The 25270-nt window shown below is 43.8% G+C and overlaps 1 protein-coding gene across 1 annotated transcript in view; it reads right to left on the reverse strand.

The window, feature by feature from the left end:
- Positions 1 to 6: 6 nt before the first annotated feature.
- The window catches only part of cacng2a (calcium channel, voltage-dependent, gamma subunit 2a), a 61998-nt gene continuing 36734 nt past the window's right edge, over positions 7 to 25270 (reverse strand). The window contains exons 2-4 of the mRNA XM_031861916.1: positions 20187 to 20273; positions 2757 to 2897; positions 7 to 1404 (exon numbers count right to left, since the gene is read on the reverse strand). Of these exons, the coding sequence (XP_031717776.1) occupies positions 869 to 1404; positions 2757 to 2897; positions 20187 to 20273 (764 nt within the window). The 3' untranslated portion in view covers positions 7 to 868. The remainder of the gene's footprint in view (positions 1405 to 2756; positions 2898 to 20186; positions 20274 to 25270) is intronic.

The following is a 25270-nucleotide window of genomic DNA, read 5'->3' on the forward strand; positions in this document are numbered from 1 at the left end:
CCCCCCCCCCCCCCCCCCCCAAAAAAAAAAGAAAGCGAACAGGGACTGAGAAAAAGTCGAGAAGGTTCTATTAAAAGAATAGATATTATTCTACTGTTGGCTGCCTCGGGTGGCATCAGCCGCTGTGTACTGCTGCTACCTAAAGCTCCGTCTCTTGTTCTCAACCTTCACACCAGCAGGAACTGAAAGAGTCTTTTCTCATCTCACCAACAGCACTTGGTTTAGTTAACTTGTTTTTTTTTTCTTTTTTGCTTCGGTAAAGTCTGTAACTCTTGATTATTAACATAATAATGTATTTATAAAAGTAATACATTTATATATATATATATATATATATATATATATATAGTACCTTTGTTAGAGATTACAGATTGGGCTAATTCTTACTGAATCCCAAACTGTAACAATTCACAGTTTTAATGCAAAAAATGAACAAAGGAGTCAATAAATAAAAGAGGTGTATATCTGAGCTTCACCTGTTGCTCTGACCAAACCTGTGGGGCTGAACTATCAAACCAAAGGGCTATGAAATCATGAAATCTTTATCTCATAAATGCCCCCCCCCCTCTCCTCCCCCCTCTCTTTAAGTGCCCAAAACCTCATAAACAGACCCTGCGCAAAAAAATGACAGATCTCACTCTCTCGGGACACCCTGACCCATTCTCACTGTTCTGCCATTCAATCCAGGAACACAGCAGACCTGTTGAAACTCTCTCAACAATGGCAATGGAAACGTCATGCAGCTGAACAAAAAGAACAAATGTCTATAAACATGGAAATCCGTCTTCTCCCGGGGCTGTCTGCACCCACAGGGGTTCCCGTGTCTCCTGGTCTCTCCGCCGGGCTGCCCTGGCCTGCGTCGACTCCCTCATACCGGCGTGGTGCGGCGGTTGGCTGTGTTGGTCTGGCTCGAGTCTTTCAGGTCCTTCTGGATGCAGTTGTGGACTTGCAGGAAGTTGTGGTCCCTCTCCGAGTTGTAGGTGGCTGTGGGCGTGCCGGAGGACTTGAGGGTGTCCCGGGGCAGCGTATACATGGAGATCTCCGTGGACGGTAGCGCGCTGAAGCCCTTGAGGCCCACCGGCGAGGTGTCGCGGGAGTGTGACGGGTCCGTGGAGCGGGAGGAGGAGCGCGAGCGACGCCTGTAGCGGTAGCGGTAGCTGGGGATTCGTGTTATGGCGGAACCTTGGAGGTAGTCGGCTGCGCGCGCCCCTATTCGGAGCTGTCGATGGCGGTCGATGAACATGTGCACGGCCAGGACGCCCACCATCTCAGCCATGATGAAGGACAGGGCCCCGAAGTAGAAGGACCAGCCGTAAGAGTAGCTGTTCTTCTTCGATTCGCTTTTTGAAGGGTCCCCCGAGTTGGCTGATATGTACACGATGATCCCGATGATGTTGCTCAGGCCTGAAGGGTCAGGATGGAGAGGGGTGGGTTATGGGTAATGAGTTCGTGTGGGAAACAAGACACAAAGTATCAGTCAGGATGAGCTCATGTACGCTTAACTTACGTTACACATCTTACCAAACATGTTCTGATTCATGCACTGTACACTAATCCTGTCCAACTCTCCATCAAACATCCCTGATCGGAGACTTTCCCCTTGCAGCGAGAACCGAGAACTTTAGTTCTTTTGAAAGTGTATAACGTAAACCACATCCCATCATACATCCACACTTTTATATACTTTGACTTGTTAGTTGGTTAAGTCACACAGGGAGAAATGTTTGACGTGGTATCTGCGATGGATTGTAAGGAAAGTGTGTCAGGGACACCTTATTTTTAGAGATGAGTCCCAATGGAGGGCTGTTAGCCCAGCAACATGATCAAGAGAAAAGAAAAGAGGACAAGAGACAGAAGAATAGAAGAAGTGACTTGTAGCTGCAGTACAAGAGACGACCGGTGCTTATGTTGTGTTTTTGTCTGGTGGTATAATAATAATTACAAAAGAGTGATAACAACTTAAAGGAAAAGTTTTTGGAAAAAACGTTGATTACGTTTCCTGAGTTATATGAGAGGATTTATTGAAATGTCATGTCTGTAAATATGAAGTTACAGCCAGCAGCCAGTTAGCTTAGCTTAGCACAAAGACTGGCCGACCAATACCTCGTTGGTTCAAACAATAAATAACACGTTAATTAGTGAGTGAGTGACGTAGGTGTATGTAGATATAAACGGCTCTAAGGTCACGAAAACACGACGATTCTAATTTTCAGGTTATTATACACTAAAGAAAACATAGTTAATGTTATATTCCCTTCTGTCAATAGATCCTCCTAAATGCTTTAAAGTACTAATCATTTAGAATGACCCATTTTGGAATATTATATCACTGGATTATAATTATTGATTTATGTGTTCACTGTAATGTTGCAGCTGGTAAATGTGAAGCTTATTCTACTTTATACACAGCCGGGTAGCTAAATATCTAATAATACATCTTAATTTATTATATTTTGTATGAATAATCTAAATAAAGTAACTAAAGCTGTCAGATAAATGAGGTGGATATAAAAAGTACAATATTTCCCTCTGAGATGTAGTGGAGTAGAAGTATAAAGCAGCATGAGATGGAAACACTCAAGTAAAGTACAAGTAGGCCTACCTCTTAAATAAATGTACTTAGTTACATTCCACCCCTCGAGGTTAGTGACAATGACACATTGTTCAATAAAAACAGGTCTAATTCAAAGACACGTTTGCAGAAAGAGGTGCCTGCACACTGAACCGATGCCTCGTGTGTTATGTTGTCGACTTACCTGCAGACACGAAGAAGATCCCTGCGCTGAGTATGATGTTGTGGCGTGACTTGTAGAACTCACTGGCAGCTATACACAGGCCTCCCATGAAGAGCAGGATGACGCTGAGGATGGGGAAGATGCTGGAGGCTCGCACCGCACCTGGGAAATCAACGGAGGACAGAAAAAAAGGGAGAAGGGAGAATGGGATGTAATTTTTGGCGTTTGACGGAGAACAGCCAACGGGGGGGAACAGAGACAGAAGGGGAAATGGCAGCGGTGAGCGCAGGGATGAAAGAAGTGATGAGTGTAAAGAAACAAAGAGAGAAAAAGCACATTAGAATCCATTTCAGCATCTGCTCCTTGTGTGTGAGCACATCCTAATCAACACCCCATCAGGCCTGTGAAAGACTCCATCAACACTGCCTAGTGAGTGTGTATCCCCACAGTGAGCCTGTTACCCAACCTTATGTAATCACACCGCTGCACCCTCTCCCTCTGTCTTCTCTCTGCACACTTCTCCGCAGACCACGGAGCTGACTGGCTGCTTCGTGTAGCATCATGTAAACGTGCAGTCAACAGAAGTGCTATGGGGCTCTGGCATGCACAGCAGCCGGGTCCGCAGTGCAGAGGGATGCGGCCCGTCGCCCTTGAAGCTCAGCAGCGTCCTTGCAGCTAATTATCAAGAAGCAAAAAGAGGGAGATGATGGTCCTTTTGAGGTCGGGGTCAAAGAAGAGCTGCGCCCTCAGGTGTCAGGTGAAAGTAAGAGTCATGGTGGAGTTTGAGAAGCAGACAGTTGTTGTTTGAGTTTTCTATCACCTCCAGCCATACCTCCCTCCCCCCTCTCTCCTGTTTAACATGCACACTTAAACTTTCATCAGGCTGGTTAAATTTTCACCACTTCACCTCATCTCCCCACGTGGCTGCCGCCTCAGCACTTTCGCAGCTTCTCCCCAAAGTGCTGACGCCGTTTCTGGGTGGCTGTGTGCTGAACTCGGCCGCCTGCACCTCCACAGGGACACGCCGGGGCTCCTGGCAGTCCATCTGCCTGCCTACCTGCTGCCATTCATCGCTCCCTCCTCCACCCTTCTCTCTCTAACAGGGATTCACTTATCCTCTACCCTCACTACACCCTAAGGCTTTGTGGCGCCCGGCCCCGGCTCGGTGGGAAAGCCACCGTTAGCCCACAGGCGGGCAACGGCTGCAGGGGAGGAGAGCGCCAAGCGGTGGCCATGGCTGGCTGGATCATCTCTCAACAGTAACCACAGTGAGACCGGATGAGGCTCTGTGTGCTGCATCCAGACATATAATGACTAAATTACTTCACAAAAGCTTTTTTTCTTTCTTCCAGAGCTTTGGTGTTGCATGGAGTAAGAGTGAGTTTGTGTGCGTGTGTGTGTGTGTGTGTGTGTGTGTTACGTGTGAATGAGAGGTAAAGTACTTTGTCTGTTAAGGCAGAAAAGCGGTACAAGAGTGCATTTATCATTCATCACATCAACAAACTGTTGAACAAACAAACAATTTTTCTTTTCTATAATATCCCTTTAAATACAGCCTGCTGCAGCCATGTGGTCATGTGAAATGTGAAATGTGAAAATTAAACAAAGAGAGTGAGATTTACAGTGATGTTGGTGAAAATAAGAAGCCAAGACATCGGTTGAAACATCTGCTCCAGACTTGTTGTAAGAAAGAATTAAAATACTCTCCTACTTGACTGGAAAGTTCTTTCTCAAGTTCCCACATCACACTCTTCTAAGTTGCATATTGGACCACAAACGGCTTCTTATTTGACTTCTTCATCATGTGTTGTTTGAAAATGTCGATGTCCCAGAGGCATTTATAGGGTTAAGGCAGCAGGGAAGGAAAAATAGTCATGAACATGTGCCTCCTCACACCAGGAGGCACATGTTCACAGGTCTCATACACTGTTTATTCTGGTTCAGGTGTGTGAAAATTGCATCTTTTCAGAGACGCTTTATTTGTTTTTGGGCATGATGTGAAATGGTCTCCAGGACAGAGGGATCAATCTGAATATCTGACGCCTATTCACCCCTGAGGTCAGAATGCTAATGATTTTGGTGACCTCGTGACCTTTCTGCTTGTGCCACCATCATGTCAAAACCTTTCACTTGTCAAAATCTAATTGGTATGAAATGTATCAAGCACATTCAATAATTCAGGATGTTTCATTTTCTAATATTGGGCAGGTCGCCTTGACATTTGGTGAAAACTTTAATGAACCCAAACGGATAAATTGATTTGATTCTAATGACCTTATGTTCAACAAATATTACATTTTCATCCCAAACACTATTTATCAATAAATAATCTATATGATGATTAGTCTGTCCAACACTTTTACAATATTCATACAATACAAAGGGATTTACAACAACAGGAAGCCCCTTGTGTTTGTGGCTCACGCATTCAAAGTAAAGGTTCTGTTGTGTGTTCATGTTAAAAGAAGCTATTTTTGAATAATGTGTTTTTTAATTATTTTTTGCTGCTTTTTATAAAAAAGAGTTTTCAAAATTAATTATTTTGTAAAATCTATTATTAATTCATGTTTTTATTATTTGATTAAATATAAATGAATAGCATGCTATGTAATGTTACCATGACACAATTCTTTTATGTTGAGTTGCTATTTAAATGACCTGTAATGTAGTTACAGGACAGCAGTTGATAAATATTGTAGCTATTATTAATATATAAAATGACGCAGTCCTCACAGTTGTGTGTTTTTTGTGTATAAAATCTTTAAACTCGTCTCAATCAAAACAGAAGATTGCCTCTGTGTGTTTGATGGTAACAGGCTGGAGTGATGAATGTGAATGTGATTTTGACCGTAACGCCTCTGCTCCCTGTCCCACCTGTGTTCATCATCAAGCCGTCGTTCAACATCATGATGTGCTCATCACTTTCTTTTACCTTGACTTTAACCTTTACAGCCCTGACGACTGAGCTCCAATCTGTGTGATGAAGAAGACTTTAATGCCGTTATTCACCGTCCTCCATCTTTCTGCCTGCTGCGCGCACTCATCCCGACATCGTCGTCCAGCAGGTCTTTCCGTTCTCTCTCTCTTTCCATGTCTCACTTCATTCCCACTCAGTCAAAGCACAAAGACAGTTTGAAAGATACAGCATCGTCTTTCTCCATTTCTACCCCTCCCCCTCTCTCCCACTTGCCTCGACCGGGGGGGCTTGTGGGGTTTAGGGTTACCGGTGAGGTTACTTGATTAAATATTAGGTGTCCTGAGAGTTGACCCTGCTCCTGTGTCCCGCTCCAAATGCATCACTCTTCCTCAATACCCTCCCCCGTCTGAGCCTTCATCCCGTTAACCCTGAAGATATCGACAGGGCCGTTCACAGCACATTACCTAAGAGAGGGCACCGCGGCTCTTTTTCATCCATCAGCTTCATTTGCAGAGACAAAAGAAGGATAGAGGGCCAGACCAAATGTATTGATTAGTGACGGAGGGGCAGTTTAATAGTGCCGGATCTCAAGGTGACACAAAAGTTTAAGAAACCTCGGAGAGGCTCTGGGCCTGACCTCTGACCTTACAAAATAATGTATGTAAACTAAAGTTGTTTGACTTGTGCTGCTTGCCTCAGTGAACATTGTTTTGTTGGGGAAACCCTGCAGCTTCTGATCATGAACTGAAACGTTCCCGGGTTCGAGTCTGGCTTCGGACCATTTTTGCACCTTTTTCCTCAATTTCCTGTCATCTCTCTATTGTCTTGTCCAAAAATACTCAAACAACGTTATTTTGCTGCGGTTATTTTTCCCATTACTTTATAACAGAGTTGACAAGTGCAATCCATTAATCAGAAAGGTCACAAAAAAATAAGATCCTGGTTGAAAAATACCAGAATGTTCCTTTAGGTCTGTTAAACTTATAAAAACTCAAACTGCTCAACCAAATAATGCTGTTTAAGATTAGTTTGTGGAAACAGTTCATAAAAGGAGTTAACTCTCCCTTTAAAAAGAACAAAATCTTACTGTCTCATTTAGCACAATAGTATTAATTATCATGACATCAACTGCCTGATGAAGCCCACATTATTTGAACTCTCCTTCAAACCACATTAAATCCAAAGATATAAGGACTCGGTGTGGCAGCTGGTCTCTACACAACAAGTGCCTCAGGTTTGGAGAGCGTCTGAGATATCTTGAAAGCAGTGATGGAGCTTTCCAGGGAAAGAGGATCCAACTCATTTGCATGGCCTTCGAGGATCATCTGCCCCGCACTGCTTCTCCAGTCCCACACATTCTCTGTATTAACATCCACGTTTTAGCAGCCCTGACTTTCACAGTGACCTCCCAGCATGCACAGTGCCTTCCCTGGTAATTGGTTTGGATTTTTCATTACATGACCATAGACTGTATATAACAATTGGACGTAGTCACCGTGACGTCACCCATTGGTTTGTGGACTACGGTTTGAAAGACTCAAGTTAGACATTTTGGCCGTCGCCATCTTGTTTTTTTGCCGTTGTAATGGTGTTTCTTTTTGCAACCAAAAGTGACCCAAGAGCGTTGAGCTAAGTATTGAATGCTGAATTTTTAGGCAACCAAACGTTACAATTCATGAAGTGAAAGCACACTGTGAAAGGGTTAAATTTGTAACACGAAAACACGGACAACACCGTGGTAGAGACCTGTCAATCACAGTAGCCCCGCCCTAAAGCATACCCTGCTTTATGGTCTGTGTGACTCTAAATGGACCATAATGTACTAAATGAACATCATGCTGTATTGAAGAAGACTTGAAACTAGAGATTGAGACCATAAACTCATGTTTACAATGTTTACTGAGGTAATAAATCAAGAGAGAAGTAGAGTCATTTTCTCATAGACTTCTATGCAACCAGAGGAGTCGCCCCCTAGTGGCCATGAGAAAGAATGCCATCCGGTCAGGATGTACGCTGCATAACACTGAGTGTGTTTGCTCCTAGCGAACACAAGCAGCTACAAGCATTGTAAAAGAATTGTTGGAGGAAGACGGGACAATAACTATGCCTCGAGGCAGTGAGGCTGCTTCTCTCTGAGAGGCCACCTATCTAAAATCTGGCCTTCCTCAACACATTCTGGAGGTTTCACATCTTCCCTTTCCTTCTCTTAAGGATCGGCTGAGCCTCTGTCAGAGTTTTGGATCCTGCCTGGAGGGATGTTTAAGCACAGCAGCACCCCGAGGGGGGGAGGCAGGCAGAGAGACTGACAGGCTGACAGACAGACAGGGAGTCGTTTGTGCTGTGGACGGGTTAGTGCAGAAACAGGTCCACGATACTCTGTGTTTAACAGTGCTGCACAGGGTGAGACAAATGTATTGATTCGTTGTTACATGGAGCTGATGTTGACCTTTAACATCATACTCTGTTGGCTGATAATGTCAGCCACCTCTGACATACTGAAGGTTTCCCAGTGATCTGACTAACGATCACGCAAAACAGTTTTGTATTTTACTTGTTTCAGCAGCTCATGGCGACTTGAAGTAAATAAGATATAATTGAGAGATAATGCCAATTCACAGTTATAACTTTAATAAACCTCAGTCTTGTAGTAAGTGATGGTTTCATTACTACTATCCTGGAACAAAATAAATCATTTTTATATGCATGTGATAAATGACACAGAACCGTTGTGCTTCTCTTAGTATGTAGCTTAATAAATACTAACAATTACATTTATCATTGTCGTCTGGTCATTATAAAAGAATAAAAAGCACAAGGTCAGACTGCAAATTTCTAACCATTCTTGGCGAACTATATATTTTGCACTAAGGTGGACAAATCTATGATATACTGAAGTAAAAGCACCAATACAAATACTCCATAAAGTTACAACCTTGACAATTAACTTTGCACCGCCCTGCACAGGGGGCTTAAAGAGACAGGCGCCAAAACAGCACATTTCAGACAGACGGTGAATGCAGGTTGATTCAGACAGACAGTATGAGGAAAATAATGTGTTTCTTGAAAATTAAAGCATGTAAATATGTTCCAGTAGAAACCTAAAATACAAGTATGAGCCTGACAATGAGCATGATGCGTCTCTTTTAATACTGATGTATCATGATACGCCTCGTTTATTCCTGGTGCGTCTGTGCACAAGTAGACCTTTACTGTTGTAGCTGGTGGAAGTGGAGCTAGTTTTCAAAGATTAAAACTTTATCAATGGTGCAACTTTAGTGATACAGTCAACTGCTCGAGTCCTGGGAAAGAGCCTCAGCGACGCTCCTGGGTGGTAAAACGGTGTCAATCTCCGGCTGCTGCAAAAACAACAACCAGTCCAAATGAAAGCTGTGACCTCGGTGCTGATAGCTAATGACAGCGGCGACCTCCGCAGCGTCTTGTGTTTCAGAAGCCCTCGCCTCGGCACACATGAAAGGATGCTCAAGGGAGCCCTGTGATTAGCACCGCGGTCGGCGTTTTGATGTGGGTCGAGGTCGCCATCACAGAGAGCGCTGAATCTTCTGTTTGCCCCCCCGACACCCACATTCATGTGACACCCAGTGAAGGAGTGTTTCTGGGGCTGAACAACAGCTCTGCACTCAGCTGATTACACATTAGAATGCATTTTAACAGGATTTCTGGTAGACCCCTTTGCTAAACCCCTTTTCCGACTAAATAGACACAGCCAGGCCTGTCGAGCTGCCTTGTTTTGTAGAGTAACAGGTTTAGCTTGAAAAGTAGCTGCACAGTATGAGATCATCTGCTGTATGAGAACGTAGAAGCTACTATTCCAGAGTTTAGATCTAACGTTACCAGTTTTGTATCACAGTCAGCTTTATTGGCAGGTATGAGTACACAAACTAGGAATTATTTTTTGGTTGCTCATTTGAGCTGTAGTTGGCTGAGGTTGAGCTCATATTGAACTTATTTTCATTATGGATTAATCTGCTCATTATTTTCTCCATTAATTGATTGATCGATTGTTTAGTTTGTAAAAGGTCTGAAAATAGTGAGAAATGCCGTCAGAGTTACCCAGAGCCCAAAGTGACTCCTTCACAATGTCTGTTGTGTTCCACAAACAGTCCAGACCTCAATATTATTAAAAATTAATTCAAATGATTGAACTAAGGAAGAAATAAAAGCAGCAAATCGTCACAATTGTGAAGCTGGAACCATGAAATGTTCCAATCACAACCGATGCCAAATAAGGTTCTGTCAAAAGATGAACCGACTAATAGTATCGGCTGCAATTGTATGTTTTGAGTGCAAAACTCTTCATTTGTAAAGTAGTTTATCTACATTTGTCTCCTGATTGAGATCCAACTGGGGTGCATTCACAGTTTAAATAATAGGAAGTTGCACCAAAGCTCAACTCAAGAGACTGAATGTTTGAAGGAAGGAAAAACGAAATTACATCTTTTCTCAAACTCTCAACTGGCTTCTATTTATACTGTTTTCCTTGTGATGATTGACACTTTTCTATTTACCACCAGTATGGCTGGTTGTTTCCTGTCAGTTGCCAAAATGAGAATTGGCACACACGTTTACTTTCCCCCAGATGGAGGAAATCTCATCTACTTTGATTTTATTGAGCAATAATACTGAATATTGTCAGCATTTGGTTTCCCTGATCCTTCATATACACACGTAGAAAGAGGCGAGGAGTTTCCCAGACTTTTGAAAGTAAGAAAGAAGAATGAAAGTCAGAATTAAACTCCCAAAGCTTCTTGTTCCAGCTTCATTTCTGGGACAAAATCCCTTTGAACGTACATGGAACTAAAACCAAATGGCTGCACCAGTGATGATTTAGGTGTGTCCTATTAAAGGGGAAAGCATTTTGTATATTGTATTTTGTGATTAATTGAGTTTTCACTTTGTCATTTAAAGCTAGGGTCGGTAATCTTTTTCGAAAATATTTTTTGTTGTTGTATTTGTTGAAATTCTCTTATTTAGCAATGAATTAATCAAAAGCTCTGACAAAACAAAGGTGATTATGAATCCCGCTGCTTTTCTTGGAAAGACCCACTCTGCGTAGCTGGTTGAGGAAGAGACTGTTGGTTAAGGTTAGGCCTTGTCTTGGGGTAGTTAGGGTCAGGTGAGCCCATGGGTCAGGGCATTCATAATAACGGGGTATCTGTGGCTGTGACAGTACTGTAAAAAGTCCGTCCATGCTTGCTGCTAGCTACTTTCATTGGAAAAGAGTTGGGCAACACAGTGCTGAGTTTTTCTTTTGGATAATTTTCATAGCCGTTAGCTCCGCCCGGCCCTGTCGTCCTGCCAGCATGCGTGCCAACCAGCTCCCAGAGACACAGGGGGAGAGTGGATACTGTGTGTGCTGTATTGATTGGCACGGCTGCAGCTCAGGCTGGTGTCCGAGCGCTGGCACTCTTCAGCGCCTGGCTGACACACAACGTAATGAGACTCAACGCCTCGTAGCCGGGTTTCTGCAGCAGCGAGTCCTCCTCGGTGTCACTGTGGCTTCACTCATGCAACCTGAGTAACAAACGGTAAATAACATGAAGCGTTTCATGCACTGCAGCCAAGACTCACACTGCACACACACACGCACACACACACACACACACACACACACACACACACACACACACACACACACACACACACACACACACACACACACACACACACACACACACACACACACACACACACACACACACACACACACACACACACACACACACAAACACACGCACACACAAACACACGCACAAGGGAGCTAAAGAGTCAATCCATCAGTGGAGGAAGTACTGAGATCTTTTAATACCACAGCGTAGAAGTACTCTTGGTAGTAGTAAAAGTAAGTAAAAGTCCTGTATTCAAAACCTTGCTAAAAGTAGAAAAGTGTTTGCATCAAAATATAAAGTACCAAATGTAAAAGTATTGGATTAGAATGATTGATTTATTAATGTGTTCGTCTCTTTAATGTTGCAGCTGGTAAGGGGGGCGAATTTCAGCAACTTTATATACTGCTGGGTAGGTTAACCTGTGATAATACATCATCATTTACAAGTAAAGTTATATTTTGCATTAATAATCAGAATATAACAATCAACTAAAGCTGTCAAAATAAAAGTAGTGAACTAAAAGTTATAATATTTATGTCTCAAATGCAGCGGATTAGAAGCATAAAGTAACATACGATGGAAATATATACGGAAAGTACAAGTGCACCAAAATTGTACCTGTGCAGTACTAGAGTAATATACTTAGTTAATTTCCACAGCTGCAATCCGCTAAAGTTATAGTAAAGTCTCTGCTTTTAATATTCATCTTGAATACAAGTGAAATCTGAGTTAGAATTGAAGTCCTTTAATGTTACAGTTGTTAACTAAACTTCCCATTTGTGGTGAACTTTATCTTGTGCATCACCTTTTTATATTCTACTGACATCATGAATCCTACAAAAAGTACATGTCTACAAATAGCAAAACCATATGTACTGTACATGTGAACAAACAGGAACTCTCTCCTCTTTACGGCATCTCTTTGCACCCTCCACCATTCTCTCTCTCTCTCTCACCCTCTCCTTCTCTCCCTCTCTCTTTCATTGACAGGGTTGAGAGGAAATTAGCATTGGCTCTTAATCAGCCTCCCCCAGCCCAGAATGTGCTGATGTGCAGGACAGGGTCATGCTAATCAGGTGCCTCAGCTCCAGGCACATTGATTTAATACTACAAACGCTTATTAATCCCCTCCACACCTCCTCCTCCTCCTCTTCCTCAATACTGAGCCCTTGCATCGTCCTCGTCCTGACCAGAAGCTTGTTGTCCCTCAGCCCCCGACTCTCACCCATCTCAATCTCCCCCTGAACACCCCTCCCTTCAAACATCCACAAAACATCTCCGAGGGAGGCTGTGTTAAAACGTGTGAAACAATGTGCATAAACAAAGAAAATTAGCTTTGGTGGCTGAATTCAAAATTTGCAAGAATGCTTACGCAGCGTTCAGCCTGCAGCTAAAAGCTTATGTGTCCTGACAACACAGCTCGCAGGCAGAATGCAATTTGACTTTGAATTGATTATAAAATAAGTGCAAGTCTCCCTCGCTGGCATTTATAAACAGGAACAAGAGTGAGAGCTGAGATGTTCAGATTTGACGCTTTTAAGACGCCTCTGGGAATTCATTATTATACGTTATTTTGTGTCTCATTCGTTGTATTTACACTCATTTATGTCGTCTTGATTTATTTCTATTGGCAGTTTCCTTCAACTATTCCCCGTTCCTTCTCATAACTTCCAATGGATATCCACTAATTTATTTAAAATGTTCATAAAAATGACATCCAAGGGACAGAAAACAAAAGTTACAATAATCAGATGTATGTTAAACTCAGTTTTATCATACAATTGGACATTTTCCTTGAAACAAGACTGATTTGAACCATCCAGGTTTTTTAGTGTCGATTAGACAGAAAATGAATCACAACTCAACTTTTCAAATTTGAGTATTTGCGTTGTTTTAAGTCCTGATGGAACATTTAGTATATTTATGTTTTGGACTGTTGGACGGACAAAACAAGCAACATGAACCATCTTACTGACCAAATGATTAATAGAGGAAAAACAGATTAGTTTGTTGCTGTGTATATAGTCGTTTATCTGCAAAAGCTGGTGGCTGTTTGAAAAAGTTTTCATGGTGAAGACGGCATTTGCACCAATCCACTCAAAACGTACAAGATTCAAGGTTATTTCACGTCCAGAGATCCTTTTAAAAACATCAAAATCCTCCCAAAAACCTCTCCAGCCTAAATTCAAAGCAGATTTGATCCTGAACTGAATTATGTGTCACGATCAGAAATGATCAAAAGCATCACAGAAGGTAAAGGCTATAAAAAGAGTGTTTGCTTGCAGAGGGAAACCAACACAAAGAGGGAATTTCATACATAAAAGACCTAAACTTTGGAGCATACGCACTTCATTTATCTAACTTGTGTTTTTTTTATATTTGTGGAAGGTGCAGGAAGCCTTCAAACAAACAAAAATCAAAGAGAAAAGATGAACAAGACTCAAACCTTCCCATCACAAATCTACGTGCAGCATGGGAGACTGTTAACGGGGAATATCAGGAAGAAAACTCACTTTCTCAGTGCTTGTTGCATTGCTGCAGATTAAACCAGCCAACAGGGCAGAAAGGAGTTAAAATGCAACATACAACATTAATGCAGCACTAATATTAATCCAGAAACATCACATGTAATATTAAAAACACTGACGGGAAGATTTTAATGCATTATGAGTACTTTTTGATGATACATAGTTTTTCTTAAGGTTTTGAACCCAGGACTTTTACTTGTAGTGGAGTATTTTCACAGTGTGGTATTAGTACTTTTACTTAAAGGATCTGAATACTTCTTCCGCCACTGGACGTACATTGACGATCCCCACACATACGCTGCACCATTAGAGCCCACGGTCCTCCCACTGAGTGCTGCTGTGTCATATTAACATAACACACAGATGGGACAGGAACACAGTTAAAGAGCTCCCTCACACTGGAATCAATTCACATGACAGGCCCGCTCAGACAATTAAAGTTCCCTCCACAGAACACATTTCAATTACTGTAATTACCCTCCACTCCACCGCTGCTGTCCCCACAGATCACTCCTGAACGTGTGCGTGACAGCCAGAGCTTAGCGTGGCCAAACATCACACACCAGCGGGGGCAGAGAGCGCCACACCGAGGGAGGCCTGAGCTCAGATTCTTATCTTTGGTCACGTCAAATGATGAACACGATTATTCTGCTCAAAACTCTCAAATATTTACGTGTAAATCCCTTTGCTCATGAAACCTGTGTTTATCAAACTAGCCTCAATATGGATGTGTTATCTATGTTGTGATACAAATCACATGTTAAGAAGTCATATTGCTCCCATTGAATCAATTGTGAAAAGAGTTTGACAAAACAAAAACTAGTAAAGTTCAAAGAAAAATATGTTCTCAGTGACTTTTAACTAAATAATGAACTGTTTCTTTACACTGGAGCTACCATTTCACAAAATGACAAAAAGGTTGAACAAACATGTTGACCCTGCATTATTTCTATCCATGTCTACACTAAGTCTTCTTCTTCACTGGCTTTGTTGACGTATTGGTTCATTTGTTGCTGTGTTACTGACACCAACTAACAATCAGCAGAATATTGTGAAAACGTGCTCAAAACAAAATGAGGACCCTCTCATAAAAATATTGCTCCATATTTCTTGCTCCATATTTCAAGGGGTGATTGTGGCTAAGTGGATAGCAGGGCTGTCTTTCAATCAGAGGGGTGGCGGTTCAAACACTGGCTCCGGCTCTGCTAGTTGCATGTCGATGTGTCCTTGAGCAAGACACTTTACCCCAAATTGCTCCCATAGCTGTGCCAACAGTGTAGAAATGTGATAGACTCTGAATTGTAAGTTACTCTGGATAAAAGTGTCTGCTAAATGACTGTAATGTAATGTAATTTCTGAATATTTCTCAGAAAGTCAAGAAGGTACCTTTGAGTGACCAGTTCAGGTCAATCCAACCACAAAGGGTTAAAACATCAACTCAAGATTAAATTGACCAAAAGTATTCTAATCATCTTCTACAGTGCAAAACAAATGGAGAGTAAATCTATTGTGTTGTTTTATTTCTTTATCTTGAAGCAGCTGGAAGTCATTTCACTTTTCATTGCATGAGGATCAGCTTCCCTTCTGGCTTTTCACACTAAAGCATGATTTTATTTTGATATGTTGATCACAAACAGTCAAACCTGACATTCTACTGCTTTATGTTTGGAAGTAAAAAGAGGACACAAGCATGCACTCTAACACTTTGATGTAAATTAACAGTAACATTTCAATATTGATCTGCAGTATTATTCTTAAACTTTATATTCCTGTGAAAGCAATGCATTCTGGGAGTCATAACGCTTGCTCCCGTGATCCATGAACGGTCAAGTGTGTGTGTGTGTGTGTGTGTGTGTGTGGGGGGGGGGGGGGGGTTCACAGTAATTTACTAATAAAAGTAATAAAAGTGACTGTGTTTCTGAGATCTGTAGATTGTACATTATCTTGCTGGTGAAGCTGCTACAGTAAAATACTGTACTTTTACAGCAAATTACTGTATGTCTTGTCTTTTGATATAGGAGATACTGAAAATTGTACCTTACAGGATGAAAATGCTGCCTGTAATTCTACAGTAAAGTTATACAGTGTTTGATGTTACATGATGAATAAATGTGTGCATGTAAAACTGGTCTGCGAGGGTGCAGCCGTCTCTTGATGATGCCCCGGTGACAACACGACACCGTGTATTATAATCTTTCTTTGTTATGAGGACACACTCTCTCACCTCTGTGTTTTACAAGCTGCGACGTCTCACTATATTCCCTGTTAATAAGATATGAAGTTAGAGTGCTAGCACTCACTCGGTCAACCAGGACAAAAATGATTGGCTTTTAATTTATTGGTCCGTGTCTGTGCTCCCGTCTTTTATGTATCGCTCGATGGATTCCTTATTTGTTGTCTTGGATACCGCTCGAGGAACAGGATGCTCAATGCCACCGTGACCGACTGGGACACCTGCTAAAGGAAACACAGGGGCTGGATGTTAACTTCCTCGCCTGCTATAATATATTATCTACCCGTCTGACAAGCTCATCTCGGGTCACGTGATGTACAAACTGGCAGCAGAGACTCTGCAGTGGTCGACAAGCCAGCGATGCCGCTCTGCCCTACAAGCCCCTGCGTGTCCTGCTCCAGACCCATTGATTTTATCGGGCGACGCAAAAGCCAGTTCAGGCCAGCGTCCAGTCTGCCGCGAGGCCTCAGGGGGACACAGGCTGTGACAGGCCTGCCCTTCTGTCATCAATGTCAGCGAATACTCTCAGACGAACGCATGCAAACACCAGAGGCAGAGATCAACGCATGCTCGGGGGGGCAAAAACACACCCGGGAAAGTTCATGAGACAGTTAATTGAGGGGGTAAAAAGGGCCCCCGATATAGTGCTTATTAGTTTATAGTATGGAAGTGGGACACGCTGCAGGATGAAGGGGGGGGGGCGGATTCTTCCCAGTGGGCTGCTGGGTGAGAAAAACAATCTGACAACAAGCAAATACGCAGCCTGAAGCAGCAGAACATGTTGTGGCCAGGAGTGAGAGAAACACGAGACTTAATACAAACCATAAAACTATTTAAATTAATCAGCAGTGAAATGATGGAAGAGGTTCTGCACACAGTTTTTATATGAAAGCTGAAATAATAACTCATGTATTTTGATATTTAATCGTCTCAGTCATTAAGCCAAAAATATGTTCTGCTTCCTGCAGGATTCTCTGCTGTGCCGTGTTTCATAGCTTTGTAAAGTGAATATATTTGAGTTTTGGACTGTTGGTCAGACGAAACCTTGCACTCTGGGAAGTTGTGACTTGTATTACTTCACTGCAGTTTAATAGACTAAACAATTAGTCTGTAATAATCTTTAGTTGCAGCCATAGCTTTATTTTATGCGTGTAATGCATTCGGGGCTGTAGATAACAATTATTTTGCACATCAATGAATCTGCTTTAGAGTATGGGGCATTTTCTTAATTCAGTCTATAAAATCTTGCACAAAGTATCGATCACATCATCCTGAAGCAAAACAGCAATTTACACATAAATTGTTTGTTTTGTTGAAGCAACAGTCCAAAATCATAAGTTTATTTATTCTCGCATAAGAAAAGCAGCTGGAAGCCGCTTTACTAATTTACATAATTACTAAAATAGTTGTTTTTTGTTGCTATGATTTATTATCATGATGATATACACACCAGCATGCATCCATAGGAGTCAGATACACACATCCCACCTCCCCTCACGTGATCTTCCTCTCGTTATTACACTGAATTGATGTCTTTCAGTTTAGCATTAGTAGCTTGCATAACGGGGCGTTTTCTTCCCTTCTTTCTTCTCTCTCAGCTGCTTAGCACCCAGTAGAGCAGTGGATGATGGGAGCTCCGACACGGCATGATCTAAAAACCCACTGGCGCTTTATTGTGCCTCAGCTGGCTTATATAACCCCTTGTGGATGTGCAAACTGCCTTGCTATTGGGAGAGCTCACGGAACAGACACACAGGAGCTACTGATATGCGGCGTGTCTGTATGTGTGTGACAGCAGATCAGAGTGTGTGTTAGATGAAGCGTGTTTTGCAGAATGCAGTCAGATTTGTGTGTTTTTTCCGCTCAGAAGCCACAGCACCAAATAGCTCCCTCTTCCTCTTCCTCCTCCTCCTCCTCCTCCTCCTCCTCTCTACGCTGTGTGATGACATCACCGGTGTGTCCCCTTGATTTCTGGACCGGCGAGCTCCCTGGTGATGTCACTTCCGCCGGGGCCTTCACCTGAAGTGACATCATTTCTGTTGCATAACTAACCCTCTGCCCCCCCCCCCCCCCCCCCTTCTCCTGTGAGAGCAGAGGCAGCTTCTCTCTGTCTTTGACCACCCAGAGGCGCCGCGAAACTCCGCATTATGGAAATACAAGATGTGTGTCTGTGACATGGAAATGGGCAGATACAGAAAAATACATCACACCCCCCAAGATGCTCCTCTGTGAACTCTTCATGCACCCCTTTATACAGCTTGACGCTCTGAATCGCCAGGTCTCACTTTCAATCCAGAGAGATGGCAACAGGAGCTGCACAACTCCTGACATGAAACATTCTGGGTGTGAGGGTGAAGAGAGGCAGAGTGTGAGAGACAGCGATCGAGAGAGAGACCTGACCTATATAAGAAGGAGGCTGAAATATTTATGGATGCGAGTGTCCTAATTGGCAAGCCACTGGGAGCACTGCGGCCTTCTCCTCCAATCACAGCCAGGGAAGAGGTTAACACACATGTGTGTGCACACACACGCACGGATGCAGACGAGCGCCGGTGGTCCGAGGGGCCTGAGCGAGGCCTCCACCCCGCGACCCCGTCGTCCCCGGCCTGAGAGGCGCCTCTTTACGAAGACAGATCTGCCTTCGCAAAGGGCTCCGACATTGTTCGAATCATTATCAGAGCTGTTATCATAACTGTCCTCTCTGGCACATATGGACGGGAACAACCACTCAGAGCGCTAAGTCAAACACAGCCTAATTGGCTGGGCTTAATCTCCGGCACTGTCACGCACTGCTCGGCTCTCTGAGAGGCCTCATACTGTCCCTGCTGATGGACATGAAGACACGGACACTTTCTGACTTCTAGTTTCAAACCGCTGCGGGCTGTAGCGGCGAGGAGGGAGGAGGAGGGAAGAGGAGGGAGGAGGAGGAGGTACCACTTCAGGGGTCATCAGGGACTAAAGTTAACGTGGCTTTTTTTATCAAATATACCAAAGAAATCCATTTTATAATCACTGTTTCAAGTTACTTGACAAATGAAATCTATTTCACATTACATATTACTTATGGAAAAAAGTAAGTCTGATTACAGGTGTACTAATGTGTCCGTGAAAAAGTCGTATAAGTCCTTTAGTGTCTCCAGCTGTTTGAATGATGTCACTTGAGTCAGCGTCCTTTGAAGACTACAGGTTTAAACTCCACAAACTGTTTGACTAAAATGTAATGACAGTAATCCCGTACACTACTCGCACAGACTGCTACTGTGTTACATGTGTCTGTGTAAACAACGGGTTTCCGATGCAGTGACACTCTCCAAATAAGTTTCTCTATCAAAGCTGCTTTAACAGATTGCCTCACAAACGAAGAGAACGTCCAAATCGGAAAAGAAAGTCCTCCTGATTGGACCAGATCAGCAGGACTGCAACATGTCAGTTATTGTCCTTCCAAAATCAAAACTAAATCAAAATCTGCCAAAGTGAAAGCAGAGTTACTGATTCAGTGTTAATAAAACGCTCTTTAAAATACTCATGATTCATTACTTAGAGCTGTAATAAACACATATTCATTTTGACCGGTAATGAAACAAACATTAAATAAAACCAACTTTAAATTTTAACTCGAGATGTTGCTGTTTAACTCGCTGACTTCAGGAGTCTGTTATTCACAAATGAGCGTCTCAAACACACCAGTCGGCCAATCAGAAGAGAGTATTGAGCTGACGATACTAACACTACATCACAAGCTCCGAGTCATTGTTGTGATTTTTTTTAGGATTAGCAGGCAAATGAGTTGGACAAGCATCTCTGTCTTGCTTGCACAAAGGGAAAGAGAGCAGAAATCAATGGGCTGTGTTTACAGGGTACACAGCCGACTGTAACACTGCACGTTATGTTACACACAGCCAGGCAGTAAAAACAGACGAGCTGCTTGGCAGGACTCAGCCTGGCCGGCCCTCCAGTGACACACGGGCCAAGAGCCGCTACTGGCTCCGGTCTGACACGGAGCTCAAAGTGGGACCGATTTTAAAAGTAGTCTGAGAATATATCCAGAGAACTTTGTGTGGGGGATGGAGGGGGGGGCTCCACAACTTGAGCAACAAAATCTGATGTGCAAATAGGATTTATATGTGTGAAAAGAGGGAGACTCACGTAAGAAGTACTCAGACGGGTCCGCTTCATAGTTCGTAGTTTCCTCAGGAAAGTGGTCTATCTGTTTACACATCCCTTTGAGGTTTCCTGTTGGGGGGGGAAACAGAAAGAGTTCAGTGACGTTCACACACAAAAAACACCAACATGACACAAACTTCTACCTTTTGTAGTGACTCACAAAAACGCTTGCAAGTTCCTATATGGTGTCAGAACAGTTCATAGAGGACCCTTAAAATGTCTCTCGCACAGACCAGAAGATGTTCCTCAGAGCACCAGGGCCTCTCCGGCAGCAGGTGGCGGCTTGTAAACAAGAGCAGCGCAGCTGGTGCGACCTGGAGCCGCTCCAGCTGCTGTGCATTGGGAAACCTCATCTCTTAATGCTCGTTCATTTGGCTGACACCTCGCCCGGGCCGGCTTCTCTGTCCATCCAGGAAGCGGCGCGCCGGCATTCCCTCGCCCTCCCACTTCCTCCTGTCTGCTCTCCTCTATTTGCAGCCTCTCGGAGGAGTTTTGGCATTGATGAGGTCACTCAAGGTGGCGTGGCGGGGGAGGCGCCCATAAGGCGGCCATTACCACGACCTGCTGCTACAGCGAGGAAGGCAGATGCCTGGGCGTTTGATTGGACCAGATTAGCGTTTTCATTAACTTCTTCATCTCCTCTCCCTCCAGCGGCCCTCTAATTAGGCGAGCAGGTGTTGGTTGCCATGGTGCCAGGTGTTGCCGATGAGGTTTTGGCAGTGAGGCATGATGGGCACAGCGGGGCGCGGTTATTACTTTGTGAATGGCCCACATGCAGTGGAGAGAGAGAGAGAGAGGAACCCCCCCCAGTGATGACCACTCAGACATTAGACAGAGTGTCACATGGAAAAAAAAGAGCCATCAAAGCGCCTTCGATCCGCTCTCCCACCTGCGTGCAGGATTTGTGTCGCAGCTACCTGCGGGTTGGCAGCCGCCGCCGTCTGTTCAGAGACTCATGTATTTAGATGTTTGTTTTGATTGTCTCAATGTCGTTCTTCCACCGAAACGTGGAGCAAAGTTTTTCAGAAAATCAGTGCAAGAAGATGAGAATTAATGTGCGTTTGCGTCCACGTCTGTTGGATGAGCTGTCAAAACTCAAACGATGGAAAACCAAGATGGAAATTTGACATTTCTGTTTGTTTCATGAAATAATTTGAAGAAGATAAGACTCCTGATCGCTCCACACAGATCTGATGTTTTTGTCTCTTCAGTGGAGGTTTAAATGCACGCTATGAAGGAATTGTCTCTTACTGTTTGTAAATGCAACATTCTCCAGCGCACGCGGCCTGTCCGTGCTTGCAAGACCACAGCTCAGCAGTGTGTCACCTGCAGCATCACATGCGGCGGTGAAAGCGAAAGCCAACCCCAGGCTCACTCTTGTTGTGGAACAAGCTCTGTCCCCTTGGAGTTTTGTCTCGCTGTTATTGCTTTTTTTTGGGTATAGCTTCCTCTTGGATGCATGTTTGCGTTGCACATCCACTGCCCAAAGGCTGACGCCCAGAAACATCCTGAACACAGCAAAGTAATAATAAAGAAATGCAAAATCGAGGCTGCATACATACACCACCACACACTTCTAGTGGGTCATATGTGAAGGATTACTTATTATGACTCTATACATTGTTTTAAGGGAAATCCTACATATTATACCTTGAAGTCATATGTTTCATGCAAGTCATGATTTATTCACTAAGTCTGTCTCCACTTTGTTGCATTTTCTTTAAACAATACACCAGCTTTTCCATTATCAAACGCAAAAAAACTTTTTCTGCAAGAGTTTGTCTTGAATTGACTGTCTTTCCACTCTTTAATGCATACATGTAATAAGCACATACAAGCAGGTGGTAAGAACATCCGTACAACTTTTCTTTTAGTGGTGATTGTGGGAACCTGTACGAAAACCCCACTAATCCTTAATAGACACAATCAAAGTGTCCACTCTACTTCTTCCCAGTCTTTAGCTCCAACAATCAAAAACACTTTTCTATTTGCATCAACAGGTTCTGTGGCAGTTAGGACAAGAGCGAGACAAAGACCAAGAAAAGCAGGGAGAAAGACAATACAGCGGGAAAGAGGAGGAGGGATAAATATAGGAAGGGCAGCGAACAGAGAGGTTTTGAAGGACAGAGAGGGAAGATGGAGTGGGAGGTGGAATACATCAGTTTTAGGCCTCAGTAATTGCTGAGCCATGAAAAAGCCCTCCAGAGTTTAACGGCCCTGCACAGTTTTGAACTCAATGCTCTGATATACGACATAAAGCTAAAGGAGATTAGAGAGCTCGTTCCAATCAGCTGGAAGGTGATCTCTGTTAACTAGTGCGGTGGCATAAAGCTCAAAGTAAACCGCCGAAGCTTTGGTGGAGATGCTCGGCAGCTAGCTGTAGCAATCCAGCTTTCAGATGTGAGCTGGTGCATACTGTAGGTGTAACCCCTCCACCTCCTGCAACGACTCCCCCAGGCTGCTGCTGGAAATAACACCGTGTTCCTCTTCAACTTGCCCGCTTAAATATGCTCTAAATAAGTTGTTTCCAGATGAGGAGCGCGCACACACTTGTGCCGCCTCTCGGAGCATATTTCACTGAAAGATGACTTGTGTTTACATACGACTACATCGCACGCTCCCGGTGGAGCTGTCTGAGCAAACTAGCAGCAGCGGCAAACCCACAGAGCACCGTGTGTGTGTGTGTGTGTCTTAACAACGTTATCAAGTGGGTGTAAGATTTGGTTTGCAGCTGGCCGTCCCATCCGCAGTTGTGTGATTTTGTAATAGCAGCTGTGGAGAGTGGCCTATTGGGGGAACCACTTCAATTAGCGTGCTGAAAGATTTATGTGACACTTAACCGCTCCAAACGGTCCTTTTCTTGTAAGACATGTAAACTCAGCAGGCTGGTAAATGTTTTATAATGGCATTTTCATTTCGGAGACCTCCCCACGTGAGTGTGAGCGCGGGGCCGAGGCGTGGAGAGCGCCGTCTGGCCATTAAGATCTTTGGCAGGGGGACCACTGTTGAATGGAGAGCTGCTACCGGAGGCTCAGGTGTGTAGCGGGTCAAAACACTTAGCACTTCAAGAGGAACACCTGTATTCACTGAGCAACACTTTCAGCACAGAGCGCCGGATTAAAGGCCTCCGTGTTTAAAGTCACACAAAGTCTTGCTTTTGCCAGTTTCACATTTAGTTGACAGAAAGAGGCAGGAGAGCGACATTTTTAAGGGCTTTAAAGATCCCAAATGTTTTGGTAACTGTTAAATTACAGCCACATGAATCAGGATGTGTGCAGTTGACACCAAAACAGAACTAAAGAGTCTACAGTGGCTCTGTTAAGCTGTACCGAGCATGTTGGCGTCGTCATGTCATTTAGTTGATTTAACAGGTAATTGGGACTTTGACTTGATGATGATGATGAAGCTGGTTGAAAAGTCAGATGAACACCAAAGTTATGGGAGATTTCATAACAATTCATCCAATAGTTGTTGAAAATATTAAATATTTCAGACCTGAGTGACAGACTGACATTGACATCCCTGATCTATTGTGCGATGTTGCAATCTCTTTCATTTCAGAAACTGGTCAAAAAGTGTGCTGAATACTGTTCAAACATCTTGGATGGTAGCAGAATTCAGCTCAGTAGGAAGGAATTCAGTCGGGTTTTAATATTAGAATACAAGAAGGCAAAGGTTTTGTTCATTTTCCGGCATTTAATTCTCTAAAGACAAACATTATGACGGGAAGAATTAGCTAACAAGGTGAAAACATGTTTTTCCCGACATTAAGGGCAGTGAGTCAAGCTTGTGATTGTGTAGCCTTTAATCACTGTTAGAGTCTCAGAGGGCTTCAGATAATTTAAACACAACAAATGAAAACCGTCTGAACTCTAAACCCTCGTCGAGAACAAGGTTTTAGGATTGAAATCCAGACGGTGCCTGACTGAACAGTGTAATGATAATAATCAAGTGGTAATAATTTGTAGAGCCGTCATCAAAAGAGGGAACAGTTTATCTGAGACCTCCCGCTGAGATCACCAAACCCACTCGGACCCTTGTGCTGGGGGGAGGGGGCAGACTTTTACTTAATCAGCCCAGTCACCGCTGTGCCCCCCGACAATGGGAATGAGCTGTGGGCTAACCCCATGCCCCCCCCACCCCCCCAATCCTCTGCAGCCATAAAGCACTTCATTACCACAGAGGCTGCAGAGACAGAGAAGCACTCAAGAGTGGAGTGCAGTGGAGAGAAGGGGGTTGTTGTGGAACAGAGAAGGCGGGGGGGGGGGTGGATTTATGGTTGCCCACCACAGCGAGGCTCTGGGTCTGCTCTGCTCCTGTGGGACCCGGGGTTTATCCGGTCAGCGGCGAACCCATAACCACGGGGAGAAGCTATTCCTGGGCCGGTAACATTGCTGTGTTGCTCTTTATTCGTGTTCATAAAAGAAAAAGAGACGCTTTCCCCTGGTGGATGTTCGCATATAGGCGCAGGGTTTTGGAGCCGCTCCAGCTGAGGCTGAGCTCTGCTTAATGTGGAAGCCTTCCAAGGTTTAGGTGTTGACTGGTTAAAAGAGGTTTTTCTTCTGCTTGTTGATACCACCACAATGGCCTCTGGCTCCTGGTTACTAGGCAGCAACAGGAAAAGTAAACCCTCATTTTCTCTCTGGCCATCTTCCTCTGAGTGGGAAGTTTCTGGCCTGCTGCGGAGGACTTCCTGCAAGTTTTAAGGCTACTTCTCCCACCTTGACTCACACTTCTCTTTTTATGAATCATTAGGCTATTTGTAAGAGGTGGTTGCGGCAACGACCAGCGCAAGCAGCAGTTGGTGGAAGTTGGGTCTGAAAGGATGTGCTGAGAATAGACGGTTAAGAACCACACGTGTTTCTGGCGCAGCATCACTCCGCTGCCAATCTCCCAAACTTAACACACCTATGTAACACTGTATGAAACGCTTCTCCCCCAATTCATCAAACCTCAGGAGGACAGATATGTTGATGAAACTGCAGCCTCCAATTTGAGAAGTGCCACGTCAGAGTGCAATGCCATTACGCACGGCCGTCAGCTTTGTTTACCTTCATTAAATCCTG

The sequence above is a fragment of the Anarrhichthys ocellatus genome, unplaced genomic scaffold, assembly GCF_004355925.1.
Source record: "Anarrhichthys ocellatus isolate YVR2014 unplaced genomic scaffold, GSC_Weel_1.0 scaffold26, whole genome shotgun sequence".
Classification (NCBI taxonomy): Eukaryota; Metazoa; Chordata; class Actinopteri; order Perciformes; family Anarhichadidae; genus Anarrhichthys; species Anarrhichthys ocellatus.